The sequence below is a fragment of the Embiotoca jacksoni genome, unplaced genomic scaffold (assembly GCF_022577435.1).
Source record: "Embiotoca jacksoni isolate LCO1_2020_lvr unplaced genomic scaffold, fEmbJac1.0.p SCAF_6, whole genome shotgun sequence".
NCBI lineage: Eukaryota > Metazoa > Chordata > Actinopteri > Embiotocidae > Embiotoca > Embiotoca jacksoni.
In genome coordinates this window covers 660988-687023 of record NW_027185414.1, presented here as the reverse complement: position 1 = coordinate 687023, position 26036 = coordinate 660988, and the positions used below count along the sequence as shown (strand labels likewise).

The following is a 26036-nucleotide window of genomic DNA, read 5'->3' as shown; positions in this document are numbered from 1 at the left end:
TAAAGGCCAAACTTGTGGATATTTGTATTAATGCACTCCGCTGTACAGGAATTTAGTAGCTAACAAATTGGGTTTGTCTTTCCCATAAGGGCTTGTAGGGTTTGAAAAAAACAAAACAAAACATAAAACAAAACTGACTGAGCAGCATTTATGGCTACAGCTTCCTTTTAAATTTCACTAATTCCATCTATCTCTTATTAAATTCATTTCAACTTACAGTAGAGCCCTTACAATACACTGTGGTACAATGCTGTGATTCCTTTTTCTTACTTTTCCATGTAATGTCTACTTTCTTTCTTCAAATAAACAAACTAAAGCTGCTACTGTTTGCTACTACAAATAAGAATACGGTGAAGTAAAAGATGGTAACAATGGTATGCTGTGCAATATTTTATTTTGTGATACCCTGTCAAGATATTAAGAGCTTAATGTCAATTTCCATCATCTATTGAACTGATCCATCTTCAACACCCGTTTTAAGGTTCCTTACACATTTCTAGGTTTCCTGCTTTTGAATAAATGACAAACAGACCAAACACCGGAAAGCAGATGGTCTTCCTGTGAGTTAACTATGTATTGTATAATTGTAGGCGCTAATCTACAAGCCACGGCCCTCCCAGAAGTGTACAATATTTTCCATAGCAGCACAGTGGCAGTAACTATCTGGTTACTAATTCGGTGTGGCATGAAGCCAGATGGAAGATGGGAAGGAAGAAGGAGTCTGTTGATCTGCCAATGAAATGTGTCCCTGAACCTCTCTGTTTGACTGCAAAAGAGTAGGACGGCAGACAAAAGGAGTACGATGACACGTTATGGATGATGTATGTAGATCACAGGGGAAGGAGAAAATGAACTGGAGTCACGGCAGCAAATAGGGCAAAATGCATATATAGGGCAAAATGCATATATAGGGCAACAGTGCGTTGCTCTGATAAAGTCTGTAATACTCACTCACGGAGACAGACACAGACAGAAAAATAGAGAATGAGTAGAAAGAGGAATCTTAACCTGAAATAATGAAACTGAAGGCCTTCTTTAAATGTAGATACTGGTGACTCAGCTTTTTACACCTTTGAAAGCTATTCCTTGAATCCCAATTGTCAGTGGCTTCGGTGCAAAGTTATCATTTGAAATATTTCCATTAACTGCATTAATGTAGAGTGGCCAAAAAAAGTAAAAGACCAGGACCAAAGCACAGAGAGGTAAAAGATGCAGATACTGAGATGAAAAGAAGTCAGATCTCTCTGCAGGCAGATTAATATGACAGGCAGACAGGAAAGTAAAAGCACCCCAGCAACACACTTAACTTAGTTATCATTTATAATCACAGAGAACCTATCACTGGTTCCCTCTGACATGTGGGGAGTTCTCCCAAGATTCCAAATATTACAGAAAAATAAATGACAGCAGTTTAGAATGTGAGGATGGAGAGGTCTCTGAGGGCTGGGTGGTTGGAGTCGGCGGAGAGAAGAAGAAGGAGGAGGAGGTACGGGCTCTTTGAACAACTCTAACATGTGCATCAATTTAGTATATCAAGGTGCAGGCTCTTGCCATATGTTAAAACCCAAAGGGCAAGACTGTCAAGATTAATTGAAGCTGAAACAGTTCTTGATTACCTTTTACTGTCAGTGTTTGCTGAGCAGCTTGGATCTGAGTCCAGCATTACACTTCATAATTCATTATCATTTATTATAGCTGGTCTGAAATGCATGTGAAGGTTTAATCTAAATAAGAAGACACAGTGTTGTACTATAGGTATAATGTGCCCTGCGAGGTCACAGGTGGGTACTTTTTCTAGTTCAGTGAGTGTGTGAACACCGGAGCCTCTCCACCGTTATAGGGGCAAGGATGGCAAACTGTGAGGTAACGACTCAATGAATACGGATTACACCAAGCCTGGGTTATGAACCTGGCAGAGCAGGATTCCCAAACCCCTACAGGCCTTAAAAGTTTTACATTTACTGCGTTCTAACTGGTTGTACATAATTGGATTATCTGCAGATTTTTTTAGGCATTCGCTCCTTTAACATACAAAGCAAAACAACAATCTATTTTGTTTTTCTTATATTACTAGTTGATCGAGTGGCCTCTAACCGTAGAGGAGGGATTTAGCACTTGTGCTCATAGTGTGTAGTGTAGTGTAGTGACTCTGACAAACTGACAAACACAAACTTTGTGGCCAGGTGATTCAGCAGAGAAGCACTGGTTAATAATAAGAAACACTGACGGGAGATGGACGATTTAGGGAATGCAAAGATGGTGGTCAAGACCCTGCAACCTTTTCTTTTCTTTTTTTTACTCAAGTTCCAGCAAGAGGTTAGTTTAATGGTCCTTTTCCTATTCCGACTCCTTTGGAGGTAAAAAATAAATCAAAGAATGAAAGAAACAATTTTTGTTTCAATCATACATCAGGAAATAATATGCAACCAAACATCACTAGTTAAAGTACCCAAAACTGCCAAGATTTTTTAACAGAAAAGACACCAATCTTTACTACTATATTGTTTGTGAAGATTGGCTTTGTCATATGAAATTATTGGAGGCATCTCGCAAACCTGATTCTGCTTTGCATGTATCACAGTACAGTTGTTTAATGATTGCTTTTTCATGAAGTATTTAATCTTTACATCCTCACAAGGTGAGTTACTTTCAGTATCCATGTGTGGTTTCATTTATAAAATAAAAAAAAAAAAATCTAAAATCATATAATTATGTAACAAATAATATCAGCAATACTGATATCATAAATATGTATATGAAAATGTATTGTTAAATGTAAATTGGTATTGAATATATTTTAAAAAAGTAGACTACTATTATAAAATACTTTGAAAATAAATTAAGAGGTAAGTCAAGAAAAAATGTTTTTTTTACAGTTTGATGGTCTGCAGTATCATTTTTTACAACATGTATCACCTTATCGTCAGCCATCAGTTTCCGTTCCAGGTTTTAGTCAAGCTTCAAGTCAGTCTTTTTTTTCTTTCTCATGTCCTTGTCTTCATTTCAGCGTATACATTATGATAAAGACACTATACAACAGTTTAGCATTGCTAATACCCCGTATGTTTCATGTTTCCCTTTTGTGTTCTCCTATAAACTCTCCACACACACAGTTTCACATCACCACTTCAGTTTTCCTTCATGTAAGGAGAGAAAAAAAGGAGAGAACGCGATGAATATGAAAAATGTAGATCACCTGACTTCTTTTTAACATGGTTTCACAGGCTTTCAGGAGTCTCTGATGATTCAACATTTGCTGTTACAAACATCTGCTTGCTGCTTTTAGCAGATCTCAATTAAGTCTCACACAGCCGGGCATGCCATGCCTTATTTATGATATCTTTTTAAACATGCCAAACAAGGGAGAGAGGCCAAAAGGTCTGCGAAATCCCACTCAGAGAACATTATGAGGCGCAAAGACAGAGACGTTGAGAAGAGGTTGGATGTGCTGGCAAGAGATTTTAAAAAAGAGAGGCATTCTTGCCAACACTGGCAGCACTTTTAAGAAAATAAGAGCAAGCAAAAAATAAAAAAGAGAAACAACAAACACCGACAAGCAGCAGCCTGAAGCCCTCCCTCATCTGTTTCTTCCTGTTTTTTTTTTGTTTTTTTTGTTGAAAAGGCAGCCATAAGAAAGACACGATGAAGAAGAAGGAGTGAGTGTTGATATGATTATGTAAATGTAAACAGGATTTCCTGCCGACTGGAAGCCGTTTTTCTTTCTCTCTCTCTCTCTCTGACCCGTTCTCCTTGCAAATCTTCCATTTAAGACAAATTCCCCCGGGGAGGCCGCTCTGCCGTTACTTAACGGGATAATTATGATATACGAAACCTTTCCAAGATCACCCCCCACCCCCACCCCACTCCCACACCCCTACCCAACACCCCCTCTCTTCTCCCTTGTCTTTGCCTTCTTCCCGAATCGCTTACACTCTCTCCATTTCTCTTTTTCTGCGTTTCTCACTCTCTGTCATTTCCTCTGAGGTCTTCCCTCTGTCTTAAGTCCTGGACGGTAATACAGATTTGTCTCTGAGCTGTCGGAATTACCACAAACTTAAGTTCAACTGATGGGTTTTTGGAGGCCAGCTTTAAATACACTATTTTGTGGTCTGAATCTGTTAATGTTAAACAGAAAACACACTTTTTATGTTTACAATTTGATGCTGAAAAGATACAAAATTCCAACAAGAGTTGGAAGACTTCTCACCATTGTGGAAATGCTTGTGAAACACCACTTGGTCTATCGTCTGTCACAAAGATTTATTGGAATCCTTTGAGACTTAACAACTTTCAGAATTGCATCTTGTGCCATTTATACATTTGCAATCAAATTCAAAGTTATAAGTAGTTTTTTTTTTAAGAAAAATTAAGAAACATAAAAAATGTGTTGGAGCATTGGAGTCCTGATGACTTTTACTAACTTGTTTTCGAAGCAGCAAATGTCTTTATCTCTACTTAAAGGTTCTGCGAAATGTGTATTAATGCTCAACTTCTATTGTAATAAAAAAAGAGATATACTTTGAAAAAACAGAAAACATGATTTCCTTGCACTGCAATCCTCATTTTATGTAACTTCATTTAGCCACTGAAGGCCTCAATGAGAGTAAAAATATTATTTTACAGATACCACAACTAATTCTTGAAAATCTGCACTAGAGATATGGGAATCCCTTCAACATGTCAGCATATTCGTTTGAATTTTGTATTCTGAAAAGAAAATATACATTTAAAAACTCTTCACAAGCAGCAGCGCACCAGTGGCCCATACTGTCATTACAAACATATGACGTGCAAACATATATAAGATATAGATGATTTTAAATCCTGGTGGAAATCTTAAAGTGTGTATGGCCGATACTGTCAGGCTGAAAAAAAAAAAGATTTTTATGTTCCAGACATCAAAAATATTTCAACTGAAAAATACACTTTATAATACTATTGGTATTTATGGGTGAATAAACAGCTAAATAGGAGGGAAACATGTTCTCAAATGACAAATTTGATGACCTTACAAGAGAAGAACTGAGCCGCAATCGCACTATAGTCCACATATTTTTTCCACTATAGCACTGTGCAGTGTGTATGCATGAGTGCTATCCATAATACACTGCATTTACTCTTTGTTCTATCACGGCCAAGGAGTCTTTCTGGAACAAAGAAACACACACTTTTCATATCAAGAGTCAAAAGAGTGAACAGAAATCATGCTGTTCCAAACATTTCATAATGCAGGCATACAACTTAATTGCAATTCTGCGTGGTTGTTGGGTTCCTTATTTACTCCTACAACTTTGTTACAGAGCCACACGTCAAACTATTTACACGCTGGTGTAAGCACTTACGGCTACGACTCTTTTTGCTTGACAACGACCATAAACAGAAGAGTAAAAGATCAAAACTGTTCATCAGAGAGCGTGACAGATGACAGATATGGCAAGAGATTTTCCATGATCCTCTGCACACATGGGGGGACTTCAAGGGACGGAAAGAAAAAAAGGAAAAAAGAAGGGGGAGGTTACATGATGAAGAGAAAAAAGTTTCTTTCCATATGAGGTCGTGCCGGATAAGAAATAGTAAAGACAGAAACTTCCCATTTTCAATAATGTGTCTGATCAATTATCTATTACCACACAGTGTGTGTGGTGGGAAGATGTGTAATAGGCAGAAGTGAAACTTTTTATTTTCTACACAGTGTGAGCCAAACATTGGTTACAATGTGCTAATTGGTTACACAGATAGAACCAAAGCCTGGCTTCCTGGATCTCTGCTCTGAGTTTGCAGACAGAGCAGATCACATTAAAATGTTATGAGAATATAGTACTTAATATGTATTGACCCATTCATTGTCTTCTACACCCTTTGGTAGAGTATATTTTGAGTTGTGACATCTGGTCCTATTCATTTAAATTGAGACATGTCTAGTGCTCGATCAAAGTGTGATAGGCCTCAAAAAATCCAGATGCCCCACAGGTTTTTTTTTAGAAGCAGATCTTTTCAGGCTCATTTTAGCAGCCGGGAAAATCTGTAGAGTTTTATATGTAATTACATTTGGGATGGATTTAGTATAGTCTGAACCTGTTTGCTGAATATTACGGTGTAAGTGAATTAAATATTATTTGCATAAAACAAAAACTCAGATCAGGTGTTACTAAGATTTTTTTTCAACAAAAACTGATATTACCATAGAAATTAAAATTCTCTGATTAAGAAATTATATTTGTTGAAATTTGTCAGTTTAATTTTCATGGATATTTTGTAGTGACAGTGATAATCAGGTAAATCCCAGGTGATACTTATGATATTGGTGATAATTATTCAACACACTGAAATTGAACAGTTTAAGCTGTGGGCACTGTTGAACTTTGCTCTAATTTACAGGGTGTGTATTGAAGTGGATCTGAAATACACATCCGGTGAGGAGTTTTAGAAAACAATAAGAACATAATCATTCTTAAAAAAACCGATGACATCATGCTCTTGTCCATTAATGTTAAGCATCTGTGTGTGATTGGTGAATGTGTACTTTTGCTGTAAATTAACATTTTCTCGGACCATTTGGTAGAGGTGCATTGACTGTGAGAAAAAGACTGAGGGGCCAGTTGAAAAGGATGATTGATCTTCTATCAGCATTAGAATAAATGTTTTGATAAAGATAAATGCATTGCAGTCCACTTCTGATTCTGACGTGTAAAGAATAATTAATAAACATTCTCTCTGTGTGCCTCCTTTCCCCTCTCCCTCCCTGAACCATTGTTTTTCTGTTGATATCCATAACATTTCTTTTGTTCCCCTTCTTTCTGTAAGCCTGCTCTCGTATTTTCCCAAGGCCGAGAAACTTCAGACATGAGAACCCTGATATAAAACCAGGGAAATTTACCTGGGATTAGCAGCCATTGACAAATAACCTTGGTGATAGATGCACAGTAGATTTGGTTCAAAGCTCTCCCGGCAGCCTCAAAAGAGATTAGTTCACTTCTTATCAGGTCAGCCGCGTCGCCTGGGAAATGTGTTTAAAGTCACATTGATTTATTGAAAGATTCCCCAATAAGAAGATATCTCTAGACTTAAGGAGTGTGTATGTGCTTTCCTATGTGTGTCATGTGAACGAGTGCCTCAAATAAATTACACTGCCTGTTAACGCTTTAAGAAAAAGAAAAGCTCCCCACAAAGACATTCTCCACAAATGAACAGTGCGCTTCAAACTAAAAAAGCACTTCTAGATAACTAGTGTTGAATACTGGCACTGGAGAGGACCCTCACGTTCTCTCTCTACCTGTCTCGCCCACTCTTTCAGTCTCTCTCCCCATTTACCCCATGCTGGTAGTGCTACTGAAAACAGTGATTGTACAGTGGTGAGACGCAGAGCGACGCTGACAGGGAGGTATAATAAGGCCTCTTTGTTCCCCAGAGAGAGCGAGGTAGAGAGACATATAGATAGAAGGGGGAGGAGAAGGGGGAGGAGGGTGGAGGAGCTTTCATTTACACCATTACCTTCTTAAGCGTCATTATCAGGCCAAGGAGAAGAGGACTGTGGGAAAGAGCACCGGGAAGCCAATGAGGGGAATGAAAGATCTGACATGTCGCTCACCAGGTCCGTCTGAGGGACGACATTCTCAATTCTTTCCTCCTTCTTTTGTGCGCACACATACACAACACCGTCTGCTAAGTCTGTCTTATAACCCTCTGCTTCCCTCATTCATCTTACATCACTTCTCCCATTCTATCCTATTTTTGGCTTCTGCTTTTTATGTTTCTTCCTTTGCCAATTGTAAAGGAGACAAAAGGTTGGTTTTGACTCTTTTTACACTGTACAGAACTATGTGAGCATGTTACACCTAAATGTCATTATTGAACATCTCATCCCAAACCATATTCTTTAATAAGCTGCTATATCATCCCTCACCTCTTAGAGTTCAACAGGAGTGCTTGTCAGAAGGTTAAACAGCGTCTGAAACCTTCTTCCTTCTTGACTTCTCACAAATTCTGTTACTTTGAAATTACGCTCCCCACAGCTATAGCCCAGAACAAGAATGGTTGAAACTTCTTTCTCAATTGTTCTATACAACTACATCTGTAGGCTTTTGAATGTGCAAAACCATGAGTGCCAGGAATGCTATGAATCTCCTGCAGAGGTGGTGTTACTCTGGAAGACACGATTCATCTTTTTATACTATGGAAGGGAATGGAACTCCACATATCTTGTGGACACCCTCAGGAACCTTAAAGAGATCTATCATCTCATCGCCTAACATTTCAGACTAGAAGATCACTCGGCCACATTGAAGTCACCGTCTTGTTGGAACGAGGTGGTCATTCCCGAGCCATCCAGAAGTCCATCCTTCTGCACACTCCCCTGTAGCATGGTCTTGGTTAAGAATGTATTTCTGAGGTGTTCTTTATGAGCATTTGTTAGCGATAACCAAAGCAGCTTTTTGCAAAACAGCCAGGCTCCTGCAGTAAGACATTTTTGGAACTCTAGCTGTTTTAAATACCTCATTGGTGCTCAACACTGACTTTTATATAGCTGCCTTCCATAACCCTAACTCACTATTGATTTGTCTTATGGAAACTTTCTCTCACAGGCCATTTTCTGACCAAATCATCTGTGCTCTGAATCACTCACATTCTTTTCACAGTTCAATGGTCTCTTTTCAGTCCACAAAATATCAATGGTTTCCATGCCGTTTGCAAAACAGTGAACTATTTAGTGCTTTTTTTTTTTTATCTTCAGAAGAAACTTTCTTCCTTCCCATATTGCACAAGAACTGGGACATGGTTAATATTGCGGTACACCTTCCTTCCGCTCAGTTAACATCACCAAACTAATTAACCAAACTAATTAACAACACTATCTGAGATTTATACCGGTTATCTGAAAAGACGTGTAAAATCACCTCTGACTTGGTCAAATATGACGTGGACAGACAACACATCGTACAACATCCCAAGGCTGGGGGATAAGCTTGATGAAATGGCTCTCTGCAGTTCCTCCAACTCTAAACGTGGAATACCATTTCTTTTCTTACGTCACTTTGTGTACTGGCGCATTGTCATGTTCAAACAGGAAAAGGACAAACAGACAGCCACGAAGCTCAGAGCACTGGATGACTGAAGCATTACAATTTCCCTTCAGTGGAGCAAAGGGCATCAACCAATAAAGGTATACAAGGGTAATACTTTCTTTACTGTTACATACCCATTACCTTTTCCATCTATCTGTCTCTATGAGTCCAGTAAATCTTATCATGCCTTTCTGTACTTTATCTTAACGTACACATTTTAACTCATTCTTGAGTCTTTTTCTCAATGTCTTTTTCACCCTTTCTCCAATTTCTCTCTCTCTGCCTCTTAAACACTACCAATTCTCCATCTCTCTCCCATCTCCTTCCCCCTCCCTGCCTTCATCCACATACCTCCATCCCTCCATTCTCTGTCTCTCTGTCAGTTTCCATGCTTCCTCCATGCCTTCGTCTATCTCTCCCGCTGCTTGCTTTTAACTCTTGAGGTCATCCGGGACCCCTGGGCAGCTATCCCAGAATGCTGAGCCGTCTAACGTCCTGCGGAGATGCCTTCTGGACAGAGCAGACAATCGAGCCAGGCCTCGATCAGTGCTCGGACTCAACTATGTATTCAGCTACTGCTACACCCTCAAAAAACAGGGATCTTCAAAGGTTCTTTGGTTAGGATGGTGGTCCTATATCGACTTGCAATAATTAAAGCAAACTGATTGAATTTACTGTACTCAGTATTGTGGACGTAAATAAATCAGCACCACCTTCATTTGTAGACTTTAGTGGAGTTACAACAAACAACCAATTAAGATAACTGGCAGCTTTACAGGCACCTATATGGCGGATAAAACTGTTTGCCAAGCTTTCTTTAGAACACAACATAGGTATAAAGGGCTTCTTCCTGTGCAAACTGACGCAGAGTTTCTGTTAAGCAGATATAGTAGTACTAAGCAAAACAATTAAAATGTCCCAAAAGATAAGACAAAGGAGGGAGGACGGAAGTATTGGCACTGTTAAATGAAGCAACAGGGTATAGGGGAAAGGAACAGTGGTGAAAAGTAAATAAGTAGATTTTCCCTATTTTATTTCGATTCAATACAATTTTATTTATATGCAGAAAAATCACAACAAAGGTTATTTCAAGGCACTTAACACAGTAAATTCTTTACAACAAACCTTTACAATATTATACAAAGGAACCCTACAATTGAACAATATCCACATAGGCTAGGAGAAAAAAAAAACTCCCCTTTAAGTGAGAAAATCCTCCGACAGAGGGAAGGAAAAACTTCCTTTTAACAGGAAGAAACCTCAGACAGAATCAGGCAGTTCTACTTTATTTAAGTTCCATTTTGAAATACTTGTAATGGACTCAAGTATTTCCATTCCAGCTAGCTGTACTTGTACTCCAATATATTTTTGAGATAAATCTTCTACTTTTTACTATATTGTATTTATTAAAGTGATAGTTACTCGTATGTTTACTCGTTCCTTTTCAGATCTCCTGTAAAACTACTTTACTTACTGGTATGGAAATATATAAAGCAGAAATCAGTATAGAAAGGACATTTTACCCGCTTTATATACATGTTTATAATTACTGAAAAAAATGTTCAGTCTGAATGTCATTGCTATAATGTGTGTAACGTTAAATAATATATATATATATATGATACATTTATTGTAAATTACATTTATTCATCATTTTAAAAATGCATTTGAGTATCATGTCTCTGACAATCGAACTAAGAATGAGTTTTTTTTTTCTTTCGTTTTTCAACAAAATCACCACTTAACCCCATGCCTCGTTTAACACATTAAGGTAGTAACCGTGATGTTCTGGTACCCATATCGCATATCCTGCATGAATGGAAATTTTAAACTCAGAATTTTGCCAATACACCAAAGTACATATAACTACATTTTGCAATGTTTTTAAAAGTGTTCAGTGTCATACTAACAAATAGGTTCGTGCATTTCCAAATGAATGAAACAGTGAAATTACAATGTTGAGCACAATGCAGAAATGAGCATATCTGAAAACCACAACACTTGTTGAGTTCCAGAGAAGTTAACACAAGGGCTCATGTCTCTGTGTCACCGCTCAAGTGGAAAGCTATAATTAGCGATGGAGTCATTGCCTGAGTAGTTCAACTACGCACAAAAACATGCAACAACAAAGCGGTACTTCCATGTAGAGTGGACGGGTAATAATAAAATGACAAGGAATCAGTAGTCAGATATCAATGTTTGAATCCCCCCCCCCACACACACCCCCAAAGACACACACACACACACACACACACACACACACACACACACATACACACACACACACACACACACACACACACACACACACACACACACACACACACACACACACATACACAATCCTTCACTGCAATGTGACAGCAACAATGATGACTTATTTAAATGAAAGGCCACAAGTATACGTTCCTATAGTGTATATTCATATGTGTGAGAAAGTGTGTGTGCACGTATTCATCCATAAGAATTCACCCCGATAAACAAGCGAGCCAGTGATCAATACGTAACAGAGAGAGTCAAAAACAATATTGCAGCATCAAGGCCAATGTCTATAAAACGTCTGTGTTTATTCAATAAGGCGGGGAGAGGGAGGCTGCGGACGGACACGGCCCGCTTGACCAAAGATGGATGAAGAAATCAATCGGTACGTTTCTCATTCAAACGAATGCAAAATATATTGAGACAATTCTTTCTTAATGCTCAAATATAAATACTTGCACATCATACATGCACCTGCTTTTTTCACTTTTACTTCTCACTGTTATTTATCAGTTTATCACAGATGAACTGGTGTCATGGACAAATAATAATAAATTGCAGTACATAAATGCCAGATATCTTAAGGTCATTTAGAAACAGTGCCAGGATTTAGAGATACAAATATCACTGGTGGACTACAACACAGTATATTCTTATTTATACCAAATACATGTTCTTAAACGATGACATGTCTATCCTTCTGCGTATGAAACATATCTGTCTGGGCTGCCGGTTATCGCAGAGGGACAGCGATGAAGTCTAAAAGAGGACAACAAGTAAGAGGGATAGAAACACAGTGAAAGAGCAAGAGAGACAGCGCGATAGTTGCATTGGTCCTGGAACAAAGTGTGTGCGTGTGCATCAAAGAGTGGCGGCCAGCGTCAGTCAAGAGCCCCATGAAACACACCGATGCTTTTGGACACAATGATATCGACAGAATGTCAAGAACAACAGCATCTGACAGGGAGTGTGTGTCTGTGTGTTTGTGCTTCTGCAAAGCTCGGTATGTGTGTAGCATGATTACACCGGTGCATCTTTGTGTGTTTGTGTGCGTGTGTGTGTGTGTGTGTGTGTGTGTGTGTGTGTGTGTGTGTGTGTGTGTGTGTGTGTGTGTGTGTGTGTGTGTGTGTGCGCGCTCCTCATCAAAAACAAAGGAATCCAAATACACACTCGTGCGTGAGCATACAGTAAATATCACTGGCTGTCAGTCAACTTCAAACAATGCAGCTGTAATCTATGATAACACAAATACAAGCAGCTGTGGGAAGCCTAAAAATCTGCCACAGGAAAGAGCACTGAGTGAACCTGGTCTTGTTGTGACCATTGAAGGCAACGCCCAGTCTGCACTGAAACTGAAATCTGAGTGAAGTTTGAAGGTTGGGGAAAAGTTGCCGGTTGAAAATCAGCATGTACTTCATTTGGTTTGAGCTGATGAGAGTCGGTGGCCTGCAAGACTGTCAGGACATGTACACACCACGAGGACTGCAAATCCCAGAGGTGTGTGCTGTGCTCACAGTCTAACAGGGTTCTGCCTCTCATCAATAATCCCAGTTGTCAGACCTCCCTGTCGACAAGAAACAGATCTGCATGTAGAGCCCCGTTGCCACCATTCCTCTCCCGCACACACACATATTCAGTCTTTGATCTCTCCCCAGTGGATCTATTCTATTTCCTTTTTCTGTCATCACCTGGTTCTAATTTACAGGTCAAGGGAGGGAGTGCCAGATGAAGCCAGGCTAAATAGCTGTCACTCACAGCATCAGCACTGCTAACTATCTGCCGATCAGGGGCAAAGATTTATCCTTCAAATGAATTTCCCAACCAGTACTGAATGAGTTCTTGCCTCCAAAAAAAATGTTGTTTGTTCCTCAAAAGTTAAGCTCTACTTATAATCCACAGGCTGCACACTTGTGGCAACAAAATGCCCTCTTTGTTAATAAATGACTTTAAGGAAACAATCGTTTATTGTGCATCAAATCTGATCTGGGAAACATTTCTCAGTGTTTTTCCAAAGACGGGAGACACGTAGGAGCTTTAATATATTATTGAGGGAAGGACAATATCTGATTTTGACCTCTAGATGGTGCTGATCTTTTAGATGTGTGACTCTCAGATGTGTGTGGATCTGCATATAAACACTTGTGTGATAGACAGAGTAGTGTGTGCAAACAAGCCGAGTGTGTTGTTGTATCGCATTTTGAGCTCAGGGCCATGTGTGCACAAGAATGTCGACATACATGTGTACGAGTCATCCTGTCTCGTGTATGTGGGTGTATTTTTTAATCTTTATTTCTTTTTATTTTCACGGGACAATAAAAACATTAATTTGCCCTGAAATCATTTCTGACGTAAATGTAGAGCGGTGCCCATTGGAACCCAGTAATGAAGCATGCGGCATCTCGCCGGCTCCTAATTTGACTAGTTAAATGACTCCATTACGTGTCTAACAGACAGAGGCAAATCATTTCTGGTCAGTTGAGGCTCACTTACCCGCATCCTGGTGTTGGGGAAATGTCTCTGGCTGACTGACTGAGTGGCTGGCTGGATCATGCTCATTCTCTGCCACGACCATTTTTTTTGGTCTTTTGTTTGGTCTTTTCTAAAATGGAGTGATGTTTAAAATATTCGGGAGGAGGGGAGTAAATACACAAAAGTTGTGCGTCGTTTTATTTTCTGCGGATGTTCGTAGTTTGTATTTATTTCTTTGTTAGATTTCTTGATAATCAAATCAGAGAATAGAGCTTATTATGTGACAAACATTGAAAAACAAATACCCTCTCTGTTTTCACATGAAATTCTATTTTTTGATACCTATTTGTGTAATCATATCCTTGTCAACAGTGTTATTTGGCTTCTGACTGTGAGACAGATATAGAGAAAGCGAGAGCTTCGAGAAGATTAAAATATATTGAATTATTAAAAGGACTACCTGCTGTCCATCACTGTCACTTAACACATGTAGAATGTGAAGTGCCTTCCCAGCAGCCACTGGGTGGACATCTGTTACCACGCACATGCACACAGCAACAAAACACACACATGCACGGAGTGACAACCCAAATTTCTACGTTCAAAGAAGAAAATAATTAATTATCTGCGTTGCTGATCAAAGAATTGACAATGACACACACATTCTAATGTATATGCCCACAGAGTGCACATCACCCATCTATCTATCTTTGCTTAATTCCTTTGAGATTTCAACAGTCAGTTAGATCAAAATGTTTTTTTTCCCTCCATCCCTCAGCTCCACTTTCTCAACATTTGAACATCAGCCTGACCCGTACAGCCCTGATTAGAAACCTAAACAAGACAACTGATAACTTAAAGTTTCCAAAACCTTAGAAATACTCATCAAACTGCAACCTAAAAAAAAGCACATGAAAATAGACAAAACACAAGAGAATTAAGAAAACATCTTCATTCACTTGACTCGGCATGTGCGCAAATCTTGACTACATAGGATATTACAGAAACACGCTGCAAATACAGAAAACACAACACACAGAAAACAAAGTCTAAAAGACACATTACAGTTATGACATCACTATGGAAATGTATTATTTATATTGAACTTAAGGGGGAAAATTCAATGCCAAAATTTGCTTCTAGTAAAACATGACAAATTCATAGACTTGGAAATGGGGCACATGATGGGCATTAACAATCTAGTGAATAAAAAAGAATAGAACAGAGCAGAAAAGACATGCACTTCTGCTCATTTTAAAATGTCTGTGTTTCCAGTAATACTAAACATTTACCTATGAGTGTGTGTGTGTGTGTGTGTGTGTGTGTGTGTGTGTGTGTGTGTGTGTGTGTGTGTGTGTGTGTGTGTGTGTGTGTGTGTGTGTCCAAGTGTGTGACGCATAATGTATGCCTCTATGTCTGGTTCTCCACTAATCTACATTACACCTGTGTGGATCATCCCTTTTGTTCTTAATGTTACAATAAGACACACACAGACACACATGTGCGCACGTACGGACACACACGCATGCAATAACGCATGCACACACACATGCAATAACGCACGCACGCACGCACGCGCGCACACACACACACACACACACACACACACACTGCCAGATTAGTGTCTACTCTGGTACAATCTTCCATTACACTATGTACCGTACTAAGACGTAAGACGTACGCTGATGAGCTGTGGAAACATTCAACCTTAGGAACCTTGGACTTGCAGCTTGGCACATGCATACATGTCCATGAAGCCTGACACGAAATCCTGCTGATTATTCTGTTGGATGTGATGGGGTGATGAGTGACATGCCTGTATCGCTGATAGCAGTCTGTCTGAACAGATTCATGCCAAAGGCACTGGTGTGTGTCTGTGTGTTTAGGAAGTTGTGGTATGCTCTATGTGCGCGAGGGTCAATTAAACAAAACCCCATTGAAGTTAGTCATCGACACAAACATAGACTCTCCTTCAAATCGTATATTCGTCTTCCCTCCGTTTGATTTCCTCTCTCACCCCCACCTCTCCACCGCCTCGGCACACTGTGTGTCAGTAATGCTACCAGCTGCTCCACTGCTGCTGCCCTGTGTGTGTGAGACGGATAGAGAGACAGGTAGACAGACAGTGAGAAAGAGGGGCCTAAGTCTCGCGGACGTAAAGGGCTTAATGTGATAGGTAATTATGTAGTCTGATCTCACATACAGGATTTAAAAGCTAACTATACCAACCGTCTGCCAGAGACATACACAGTGATGTCTATAAATAGCTGTCATATGACAGTAAGATAGACAGATGGATGGCTAAATAGATTGATGGATACATGGATAGATACAGCCCTATTAGTCTATTCTGAGCACTAATATTTCATGTGTAGTGACAAACAAAAAGCAGGGTGAACCGTGACCTTACTCACAAACATGTCAGTGGTCAGGCTGCCGTAAAATAACAGCATTTTTTTTTCTTCCTCTATCCCCATATATATGGGACTCAAGCGATGTAACCAGTAATTTATATTATCAATTAATCTATAATTAATTTTTTTTAAATATAAGAATAATTCCGTAAAAATGCCCACTAAAATTTCTCAGAACCCAATAAATTGGTTAAGGATATATGTCATTTTAGAAGTTATTGGAAATATATTTTTTTCTGTTCTCTTTATGAGGAAATGTTGTTAAAATAAGGTAGTTTTAGTCTGTATAATATCACATTCATTTTGTTTCCTATTTCATGATTCATAGCATAATTAAATAAAACAGAACGCAAAGGAAAAAAAATAAAGATAATGAGGAAAAACAAATGAATAGTGACTGAAATATAAAGCAACATTTTTGTCTTCAGCTAGAGTAAAATGGACCTTCTCGGATGTTAATAATAGTTATTAACAGTCACAAAAATGTCTTCAAAAATGTTGCTTTGTATTTCAGTCACTATTCATTTGTTTTAAGGTAATAACCTCATGAAGGCCAATGAAGGTGTATCTTTTTAAATTTAATTTCTTTACTCCCTCATTATCGCAGCACTTATTGGCCTCTCCCACCAGCACCCCTCCAGTCCTCCCACTTCCTCTTCCTCCCTCCTCCTTCCTCCTCCTTTCGCAATGCCGGGGCGCCCCTGTCATTTGTGTGACTGTTGATCCTTGCAAAGAGGACAGATCAAATATTTCTCCTACAGTGTATGAGGCTTTCCGCTGGGGCCTTGCAGATATGATGATTGGGGCTGACGGATGGACGGGGGCCCCGGGTTTTGAAGTCTGAAACAGACAGTGGTGGCTTTGATAGCCCCCGCTCCTCTCGTACTGGATCACCAAAGAGACCAGGCGAAAAAAGAAGAGAAGAGGAGGGGGAGAGGGGGATGGGGGGGGGGGGGTTAAGGAGAGGAGGGTGCAAGTGAGAGCGAGCAGGGAACAAAAGCATATGTAGAGTGGTCAGGGTTGGTGGCGGCAGCAACAGCCGATTTCCCGAACAGAGGATTTTTTTTTTTTGAGTTTACACACTCCTCTCCCCTCCACTCCTTTCCCTCTTATTTCCCCTTTCATTTCTTCCTTCCCCAAAAGCCGCCTGCTTCCTTTGTCCTAGAATGCCTCACTCCTGCTTTTTTTTCTGTGCTCTCTTTCTTTAGTGATATCCCATGTCTGTGCACTAGATACAAGCAAAACGGCAGCTCAGTCTGTCTCTACCTTTTCCATTCCCTTGAGATTCCCAAAAGCCATTTCATTGCAACAATTAACCATGATCAGGTTGGTGTCAAACGCTTGTTTGACCAGAAAGAGCACGGAAAGCTTCTGTCTAACATTTGTAACTTTGCTAAAACTCCCCAAATCAATCTGAGTCATCAATCAACACATAGACACATGCTAAAACAAGAGTATTACGTTTAAGTGCCTTAAGAGGAAATATCTTAAGTCTACCTTGCACTCTTTCCTGTAAGCAGAAACGTTCATGTCATAACGTATTCTGCAATTCAGTTCGGAGGACAGCGGGAGTACTGAGGAAACAGCAGCATAAACAAATACATCGTAAAGTCATCCATCTGACTCAGTAACCTATACAGTATAATGTATATAACTATAGTATATTTAAAACAACTGAAATTAGACAACATGGACTACTGGTCTAATCACAATTGAGAGGGATTTTAGTATAAAAAACATTAAATGCTCATGACTGAACTTAAAATGGGCAAATATGTTCCTTTTTTAATTTCAAAAGTAAGCTGTAAGTCTGGCTTCAAAGTAACTTGAAGGGACATAGTAAAGAAAATGTGTATTTTTTTTTAAGAAGGAAAGAAGCGTGGAAAAAAAACACCTGTGACTCACTTTATACCCCATTTTATACGAGTTAACTTATTTTTTCCCATTTGTTTTCTACTTTCTATACATTACAATGTGTACAGTGATAGTAGTTGACACCCGACAGATGGCTTTTGTCAGGCCTGGAGAGCAAGAGTTAACCCAATCCTCCGCTCACCCTCCCTCCATCCCTCTCTTCTTTTTAAATGTCTCCCATATAAACAGATTTTGTTGCTGCTTAAAGTGGGCTCAAAATTAAAGCGTATCGTTTTACACACATATTGCATGCATATTACGGAGCCCCAGCTGGTGGCAGCCTGCTCTTAAGAGCCATATGATTAAGTTAGAGGTTGGGGTACCCGACAAGATTTAAGCTCTCTGCCTCCCTCTCTATCTCGCTGCCTATTTTACAGCAAACTTATTAAATGGAGGAAACAACATTATTTTTTTCTGAGTGTATGTGTAATTATTGTCACACACCTGTGACTCCCTGCCATCCACGACAGGGAAGAAGAGAGGGGAAGGAGGGATGATGAGGAGGGGGGGGTAGAATGAGGAGAAATGTCGTTGGGAGCAGCGGGAGACCTCGTTTCAGGAAAAAGGGAGGAGGATAAAGAGGAGAGGAAAAACAAGAGAGCTTGTTAATCAGGCGCTTTCTGTCACTGGCTGAACACTGATATCCTAATGATTCACGCCGAGATAGTGACATCACAAGGGAGAATGACGGAGAGACATAGAGCGAGAGAAAGAAAACAAGAGGGAGGTTGCAAATGAAGGAAGGGAAGATGACAGCCCCAAAAAGGACAACTAGTTTTGCACAGACAAGATGACAGAAAGCAAGAAATATAAAAAAAGACATAAACTGGGAAATGTCCCTCCAAATCTGTTGATGCATTCCTCACAAACAGGCGCTTGTTTAATTTGAACAGAATGTTTCTCAAGGAACGGCGTTGTGAAAGTTTTCCAGCCAAGTTTCAATCTGTAATTTTTTTCCCTCTCTTTCTCATTTGACATTTCCCTCAGCAGACCACCCGTTGGAAGCAACAACATGTGATATGATCCTCACAAGACAAAGGAAATTACCTATTAAGAGGAAGAGATGATCTTCCTTTAGCCATGCTCCAAGAAAATGACTCACGATGTTGTAATTGTTTACCTTTGACTCGGCCCATAAGTCTCTCCTCCCATCTCTCTCTGTTCAGTTGTAACATAATATTTTGCAGCGCTGATTTCAGAAGCCCAGCTCTCACTCTCCTTTTTTTTTCTTCTCAGTATCTGTTCTAACAGGACAGATGTCATCGCCCCAAACACTCTGAGTCATTGTACGCCTCCACACCCCTGAGTAACCCAAGGACATCAGGGAATAGAGGACTGTAATTTTACATTTTAGACATTTAGCTGATGCTCTTAGTCATGGCAACTTCAGGGTTCAGTGTCTTGCTCAAGGACATACGGATGGGACCAGTAATGTAATGAAATAAATCAAAAGAAGGGTTATGTAATGTGACCTCGGGTTATTATTAATCATAAGGAAAATACAATAGTAAAATAAAAAAAAAAACATTTTCAGATAAAAAGCCCTTAAGACATGCTAACAAACATCACTGTGATATGCTATCGATTTGGGTCAGTAAGATGTATCTTAGTCTAAACAGGTAGAAAATTGTATTCTGTGAATTGAAGACAGGCAGTCCTAAACTTACCTCATGTATTTTTGAATATGTAAGTATCCTGTGGTATTTAATACCAGCTGCTTTATATCATCATAATAGCTCCACCATATATTAAGGAATTATTTGTATTTAGTGTTTCCAGTCAGCTGTGGTGGTTCAGTAGAACTCAAAAGGTTGTTTGTCTGCACCAATGCAGTTTCCCCCTGACTGAAAAGATCTGGAAGGAAAAAAAAAAAAAAGAAAAGAAAAAAAAGACTGGAAATAGCATCGCCAAGCAAGCGGGCTGCATGTGCTTTTTTTGGGTGTAATGTTTTAATAGAAAGCAGATGGTTACAGATGCAGGGGCCGAGTGCCGGTGATGACATATCTTTAATATTTTAGAGTGGTCTTTGCTGTAAATGTTGCAGCAGCTGTTTCCCAACACAGTAAATTTACAGCGTTTTTTTTTTTTTTTTTTTTAATCTTTTGTGTGTCTGTGTGCGTGTATGTATGTGTGTGTGTGTGTTTGTGTGCATGTGTGACTGACAGCTATTGGATTTACTGTAAATTACAGAAATGAATATGGAAAAGAGATGAAAAGGCAGCTGGGGGTGGGTGGTGGGGGTTGGGGGGGTATGTGTATGCACCCCGACTGTTTGTCACTGAATCAATTTCTCCTCATTCTGAACCCTGCTGATTCTTCTCTTATTTTAGTTTGTTAGGGACATTGTATATGTATATCAGTATATGACCTGATATTCAAATAATGATCCTAAAATAATGAGAGGGTGGAGGGGAGGAAAAAAAATAAAAAAGGAAAGGAAGCAGCAAAGATAAATATACATTTGTTTTGTATTTCTGTTGTGGCCATTTTAGCTTTAATGTCAGCGGCGAGGATTGAGGTTTTCTGCTGATGCTTTTGAGTCGAGGTGATTGTCATCGATTTGCGTCTTGGCATTTAAACCACCCTCTTCAAATATGAGTATTTGAAATGCAAATACAGCTGCGTATGCCCAGACAAATTAAAAGACACACAGAGGAGAGGGGAAAAAAAGCCTTCTGAAGACATAACTTTTTACTGTTTTTTATCATCAGAGTTTGCGTCGTCGTCAAACACTCCTGTCTTTTTCTCTTTGAAGAGAGAGCACCGGCGTGGACAGATATTGCCCATAAAACGGCACATTAACTGATTGTATATTTATTTGTGTTTTTGTTCAGCAAAGAGAAAGAAAAGAAAGAGAAGTGTCGTTTTTATCTTGCCCTTGACTTCACTGTTTGCGCCTCACGGGATGTGCTCGAGTAGGTGCTTTTGTTTTTCTACGAGACACAGTGAGAAAATATGATTCACATTTTTCCCCCTCTCTCCATCTCTCTGACGCTACAGTTATTTAAACATCAATAGCCATGCGTCTTCTTTAGCACACACTCTTTCTTATATTGATATTTGTATATGATCATTACTTTTGGCCCTGCATGCTTTGTTATACTGCGTCAGCTTCAATAGGTGTAAGATCCAATACTGCAACCTCTGCATTCCCCAAAAAGCCAATAGACTAGACTTCATTGTGTAAGGGAATCTACTGGAGGACCACACTAGATAGATTCTAAGTAACTCAACAACATAAAAACTGCTCTGAAATTGCATGGAATTTAAGAAGCTTCCTGCATTTTCTTTGTAAACCTTTAATACTTAATGGAAATGAACAGACAACCCTCTCCCAACGAAGCACTGCTTTGTGTTCAAGGTAACAGCCTGGAAAAAAGACGTGTTCTTCAAAAACTTTAGGTAAGCTGATGGCACTCTTTCACAAAGAGGAAAAAACAGCCGAGTAGAAAAAAAAATGTATGAAAATGTTGTCTGCTGTCTCACTTGTGATGAAGTTGCTGAATATTTGTTTTCTTAATTAACAAGCTGAGCACAGTTTTTTTTGTTCTTTTTTTGTCAGATGAGGAGGAGGAAGAGGAGGTGGAGTAAGGCTGGGTAGGGGGTGTTCAGTGATGGACGGATGGTGTTTGTCACGGAATGGATGCAGAAGCAAAAGGAGGATGAAACGATTACATTTTTCTTTGTACTTAAAATTAAGTTTTACATGAACATGTGTGTCTTCCAAGTTGTTAACTTAAACAATTAATTTTTTTCAATTTAAAAATGTTGCCTGATAAAATGATATGACTTCATACCAGTGATGCATTATTTATTATAGACGAGGGGATAGAATAAAGTTTCTGAGAGGACCATACGAGAATGAGGAGAATATGTGAGGAAGAGGAGGACAGATATGATGGGAGGGAGGAGGGGGCTGACTACCTGCAGAGAGCCAGCGTCCAAATGAGAACATAATAACAACATCAGAGAGCGAGGAGAAGGATTGTCTGCAAGATGACAATGGTATTAGAGAGAAGTCAGATAATTAAGAAATGCACTTAGTGTTTTGTCAAAAGTGGCCGTCACTGCTGGAGATGGAATTAGCTCTGTATGTGTACGCATGTTTTTGCTATGTGCGCCATACTGTAGATAATGAGCCTCGAGAAAGAAAAAAAAAGAGAACGATAAAGGGAAGAAGAAGAAGAAAAACACAACAACAAACAGTGAGAAAAATCAATCAAATGATTTAAAGGAAAAGTTGTGTTCTGTCTATACAAAGACGCCAAGTTCTTTTGGGCATTTGTGATGTAGCTGTCCAGTCAGGGAAAATGAGACACATTTTGGATCAGAAGCAAACAAGAGGGGTGGCAGAGAATGGGAGGTTTTGATGGATGGATAGAGGGGAGTTTGGGGGGTGGGGGGCTGGTGGGCCACAGAAATAAACCCAACTCCCATCTGATGAGCAGCTTGTCCATAATACTGAATCTCTATCTCTTGCCAAGTCTGCTTCCTGATACAGAAACACGATAAGTGCAGATTTTTTGAAAAGATTCCCTTCTTGTCTCCCCCCACCACCCTACCACTTCTCATTTGCTTTTTGAGAGCACTTATAGTTGGTGTGACGGATAATCAGGTGGATGCCCTCCCTCCCACCACGACATGATAATAAAATTAAAGAAGTGCGGAAGAATAAAGACAAAATAGATGTGTACATTCATCTCTTTTGGGGCCAAAAACTACAGGACAGATGATGTGGCCATCTTGAGATCATTTGTCATCTGTCGGGCAGAGTTGACCTTGCAACGAATGCCGACCATAGCACAGATATTATCTTTTATGGCGAGAAAAAAAAAAAAAAAAACGACAGAAAGATAGAGGGAGACAGAAAGAGAGAGGGCTGTTGTTTTTGGTAATAAAGACAACATTTATGCCTTCCCTTTGCACTGACAGTTAAAAGAGACACAAACATGGAAATCCATTATGGAACGCTTCTTAAAAAGTGTGACCAATCCTTGTTCAGTCAATTAGAGTCTGGAGACTGAGAATATGATGTTTGTCTGTTTAGCCCCCGATGCATACAGATCAGCCTGGATTTGATGATGGAAAGAGAGACTTTTTTTTTTCCATAAAGATAGCGACTGGGAGAAAGAGGAACAGAGAGAGATGGAGGGATGGAGGGGCTGTGCCGCCAAGCTCTGCTTATCTCTTTTCTTCTCCTCTGCTTTTTTTCCCTCCTATATACAAAAGCATTAATGTGAGCAGCAATGTGCTTTGCCATTGTTCTGTGTTTAAATGCTTAAAAAGGGACGTTGTTTGTGTAACTGGCAGAGCTAGCGGTGTGCGGCCGTGTCCAAAAGCCTCTACTTAAAGTTGCTCAGTGAAAAAATAGGCCGTATAAAAGGGAGTGATAGAGAAGCAGTTAATAAGAGTGGTTACCCCAGAATGAGCAGGGATGAGGTTTCACATTAAAAAAGATTTAACTTAAAGTATGGTGCTAATCCCTTCAGTTTTAATCCCCACCCCTACCCCCGCCACCCCACCTCTGGACCATCCCCTTACAGCACCCTTTTCATTCCTACCACGGCATAATAAAAAACTATAAGCCATAAAGTACTTACAATTTCTGGAAACTGGCAAATGCATGGCGCCCTGATTTTACAAGGATTCCTGGCCAGTGAATCATAGAGCTCGAAAGACCCATCTTTCTCACAACAGATTATTAAAAGGAAGACAAAGGTGTGGGGTACAGTGGAGGGCAACAAGGACACCGGAAAAAGAGGAGATCAAAGAAGAGGAGTGCATATTTTCAATGACCTATTTGATGATTATCGTAATGGCAGCGGTTGTGGTGATAGGTGGCGGAGGGGTGTTTTCATGCTCTCTGTCACACTCGGCTGTGTCATACAAGCTGGATGGATGCCTCTGTCCACTGCAAGCTGCTTGAATGAGGAAGCATATGGGTGTATGAGAACCTCAGCCCACTTCATGAATATTTGATTCATATTTCCTGTGTGTATGTGAGAGAGAAAAAAAAGAGGGAAAGAAAGGACGGAAGGATATTTTTTCTCTCTCTTTCACTTGTCATTGCAAAAACTCACAAGGCTTACTTTGTGGCATTCTAATCATAATTGCCAATCCTGAATACAAATCTCTCAGCGCTAAACACATTGATTGAAATTGAAATGACAAAATGAAGCTCATATAACGGTGTAATCAAAGATACATTCAGGGGGGAAAAAGATGAAGAAAAAAAAAAATAAGCTGAGTGTTCTTCCATAACCAGTAAGAGATGAGGATCAGGGGCCAGTTATTAGCTCGGCCAGGAACAAAGAGCACCAGTGTTGGAGGGCAGCTTAACACTGAGCCAGTTACTGTACCTTTCAAAACTAATATGTAACCATATCTGTTTTAAAAGGGCGATTCATATTACTGTGAAAGCAGGAGAAAAGTTGTTCCCATCTCTGCAACCCAGGAACCCCCCTCTCACCACACACGCACGCACGCACACACACACACACACACACACACACACACACACACACACACACACACACACACACACACACATAAACACACTCGTTCAATTGTGTGCCTGGCCTTTTGTGAAAAGTATCCCATTTAAAATGATGGGGACATAAAATTTTTGTTATGATGTAAAACATCTTCAGCTTTTTTGACAGAACAATGGTGCTTATTGTGCTTTATTGTTACTGTGGCAACTGCAAAGGTCAGCGTGGGTGTGGCCGGACAGACAAGGACGGCACTGAATGAAAATTGGGTTATATGTGATCAACTAAGTTATTAATCAGATTAAAATGGATTCCCTCGGCCTGCTGTTTAACTAGGCAGGAGGGGGGGGAGGAAAGAAATAAAGATAGAGACAAGAGGGAAAGAGAGGCAGAACAAATAGGCCAGTGTTTACTCATGCAAGAGCAAAGAAAGTCATTGTTATAGAAGCTGAAGTCATTGTCACAGATGAGTTTCGATAAGGACCAGCCCTGTGAAACATCCCACTGCATGTAACCAGTCTGTCTAAAAGCATGTGACCTTGCCGTGGATGCCCCCTAGCTTCATCCAGGTAACCTCTCTAATCCTGATTAAATCACAGTAATTAGAATAAGCAGTGTTCCTCCACCCCCATATTTCCCTAATAAAACAATGCAGCAGTTTAAATCCGGTCGCTGGGATTTGCAACGCAACAATGCAGTTTATATCCATCTCTGCTGAGGAATTAAGTGTATTTTCTAACTGCTAATGTTATAATGTTGCTGGCTTATTTGTCTCATTGCTCGCTATTCTTATTCTTATTCCCCCCGCGGTTTGTGCTCTGTCTCCCTCACAACTTTGTTTATTTGAGCCATATTTATTTGTTTCTCAGTGGTTTTTGATGTTTAAATTAAACATGTTTTTAGAGAGTGGTTGGGATCATTCTTCACTACGGGAAATAATGCAAGTTATTTGTCCTTAATTGCCACAGAGCCTTTCAAACACAGAAGCTTGCTGCTTATGTGTCTATACCTGTGTATATTTTTGTTTTTATTAGTATCGCTGCATGCCTCCATTGATGTGGAATAACAGAGGAAATAAAAGTTGACATAGTTTCTTCATTTTTTTTTTTTTTTTTTTTTTACCCCCACAACCCCCTGTTTTCCTCTCCCTCAGCCGTGCTCTGTTGTTTTTTTTTATATATCTGTGTTTTTCCTTGAAGTTGCAGCAGCATTGTCTCATTATGTGTCGACTAGCTGTGTAAGTGTAGTTATTATGCCTGTGTCTTTGCCTGGCGGTACTGTTCTCTCTCTCTCACTCTCGCGGCTGTCTCTCCCTGTCTCTTCCTCGGAGGATGAGGAGCTTTATGAGTACAACTCCTCTGAGGCATCCTCTTCACATCTCCAGGGCGCCTGGGGATGGGAACGTTGCATTCTTAAGAGGAGCAACT

The 26036-nt window shown here is 39.7% G+C and overlaps 1 protein-coding gene across 9 annotated transcripts in view; it reads right to left on the bottom strand.

The window, feature by feature from the left end:
* Positions 1-26036, bottom strand: part of znf536 (zinc finger protein 536) — a 197828-nt gene that overhangs the window by 9646 nt on the left and 162146 nt on the right. The window contains exon 8 of one of the 9 annotated variants that reach the window (XM_069173416.1): positions 11314-12080. The exons of the other annotated variants lie outside the window; for them this stretch is intronic. Within the exon in view, the coding sequence (XP_069029517.1) occupies positions 12055-12080 (26 nt within the window). The 3' untranslated portion in view covers positions 11314-12054. Of the gene's footprint in view, positions 1-11313; positions 12081-26036 lie in introns of those variants that run through there. 9 annotated transcript variants of the gene reach the window in all.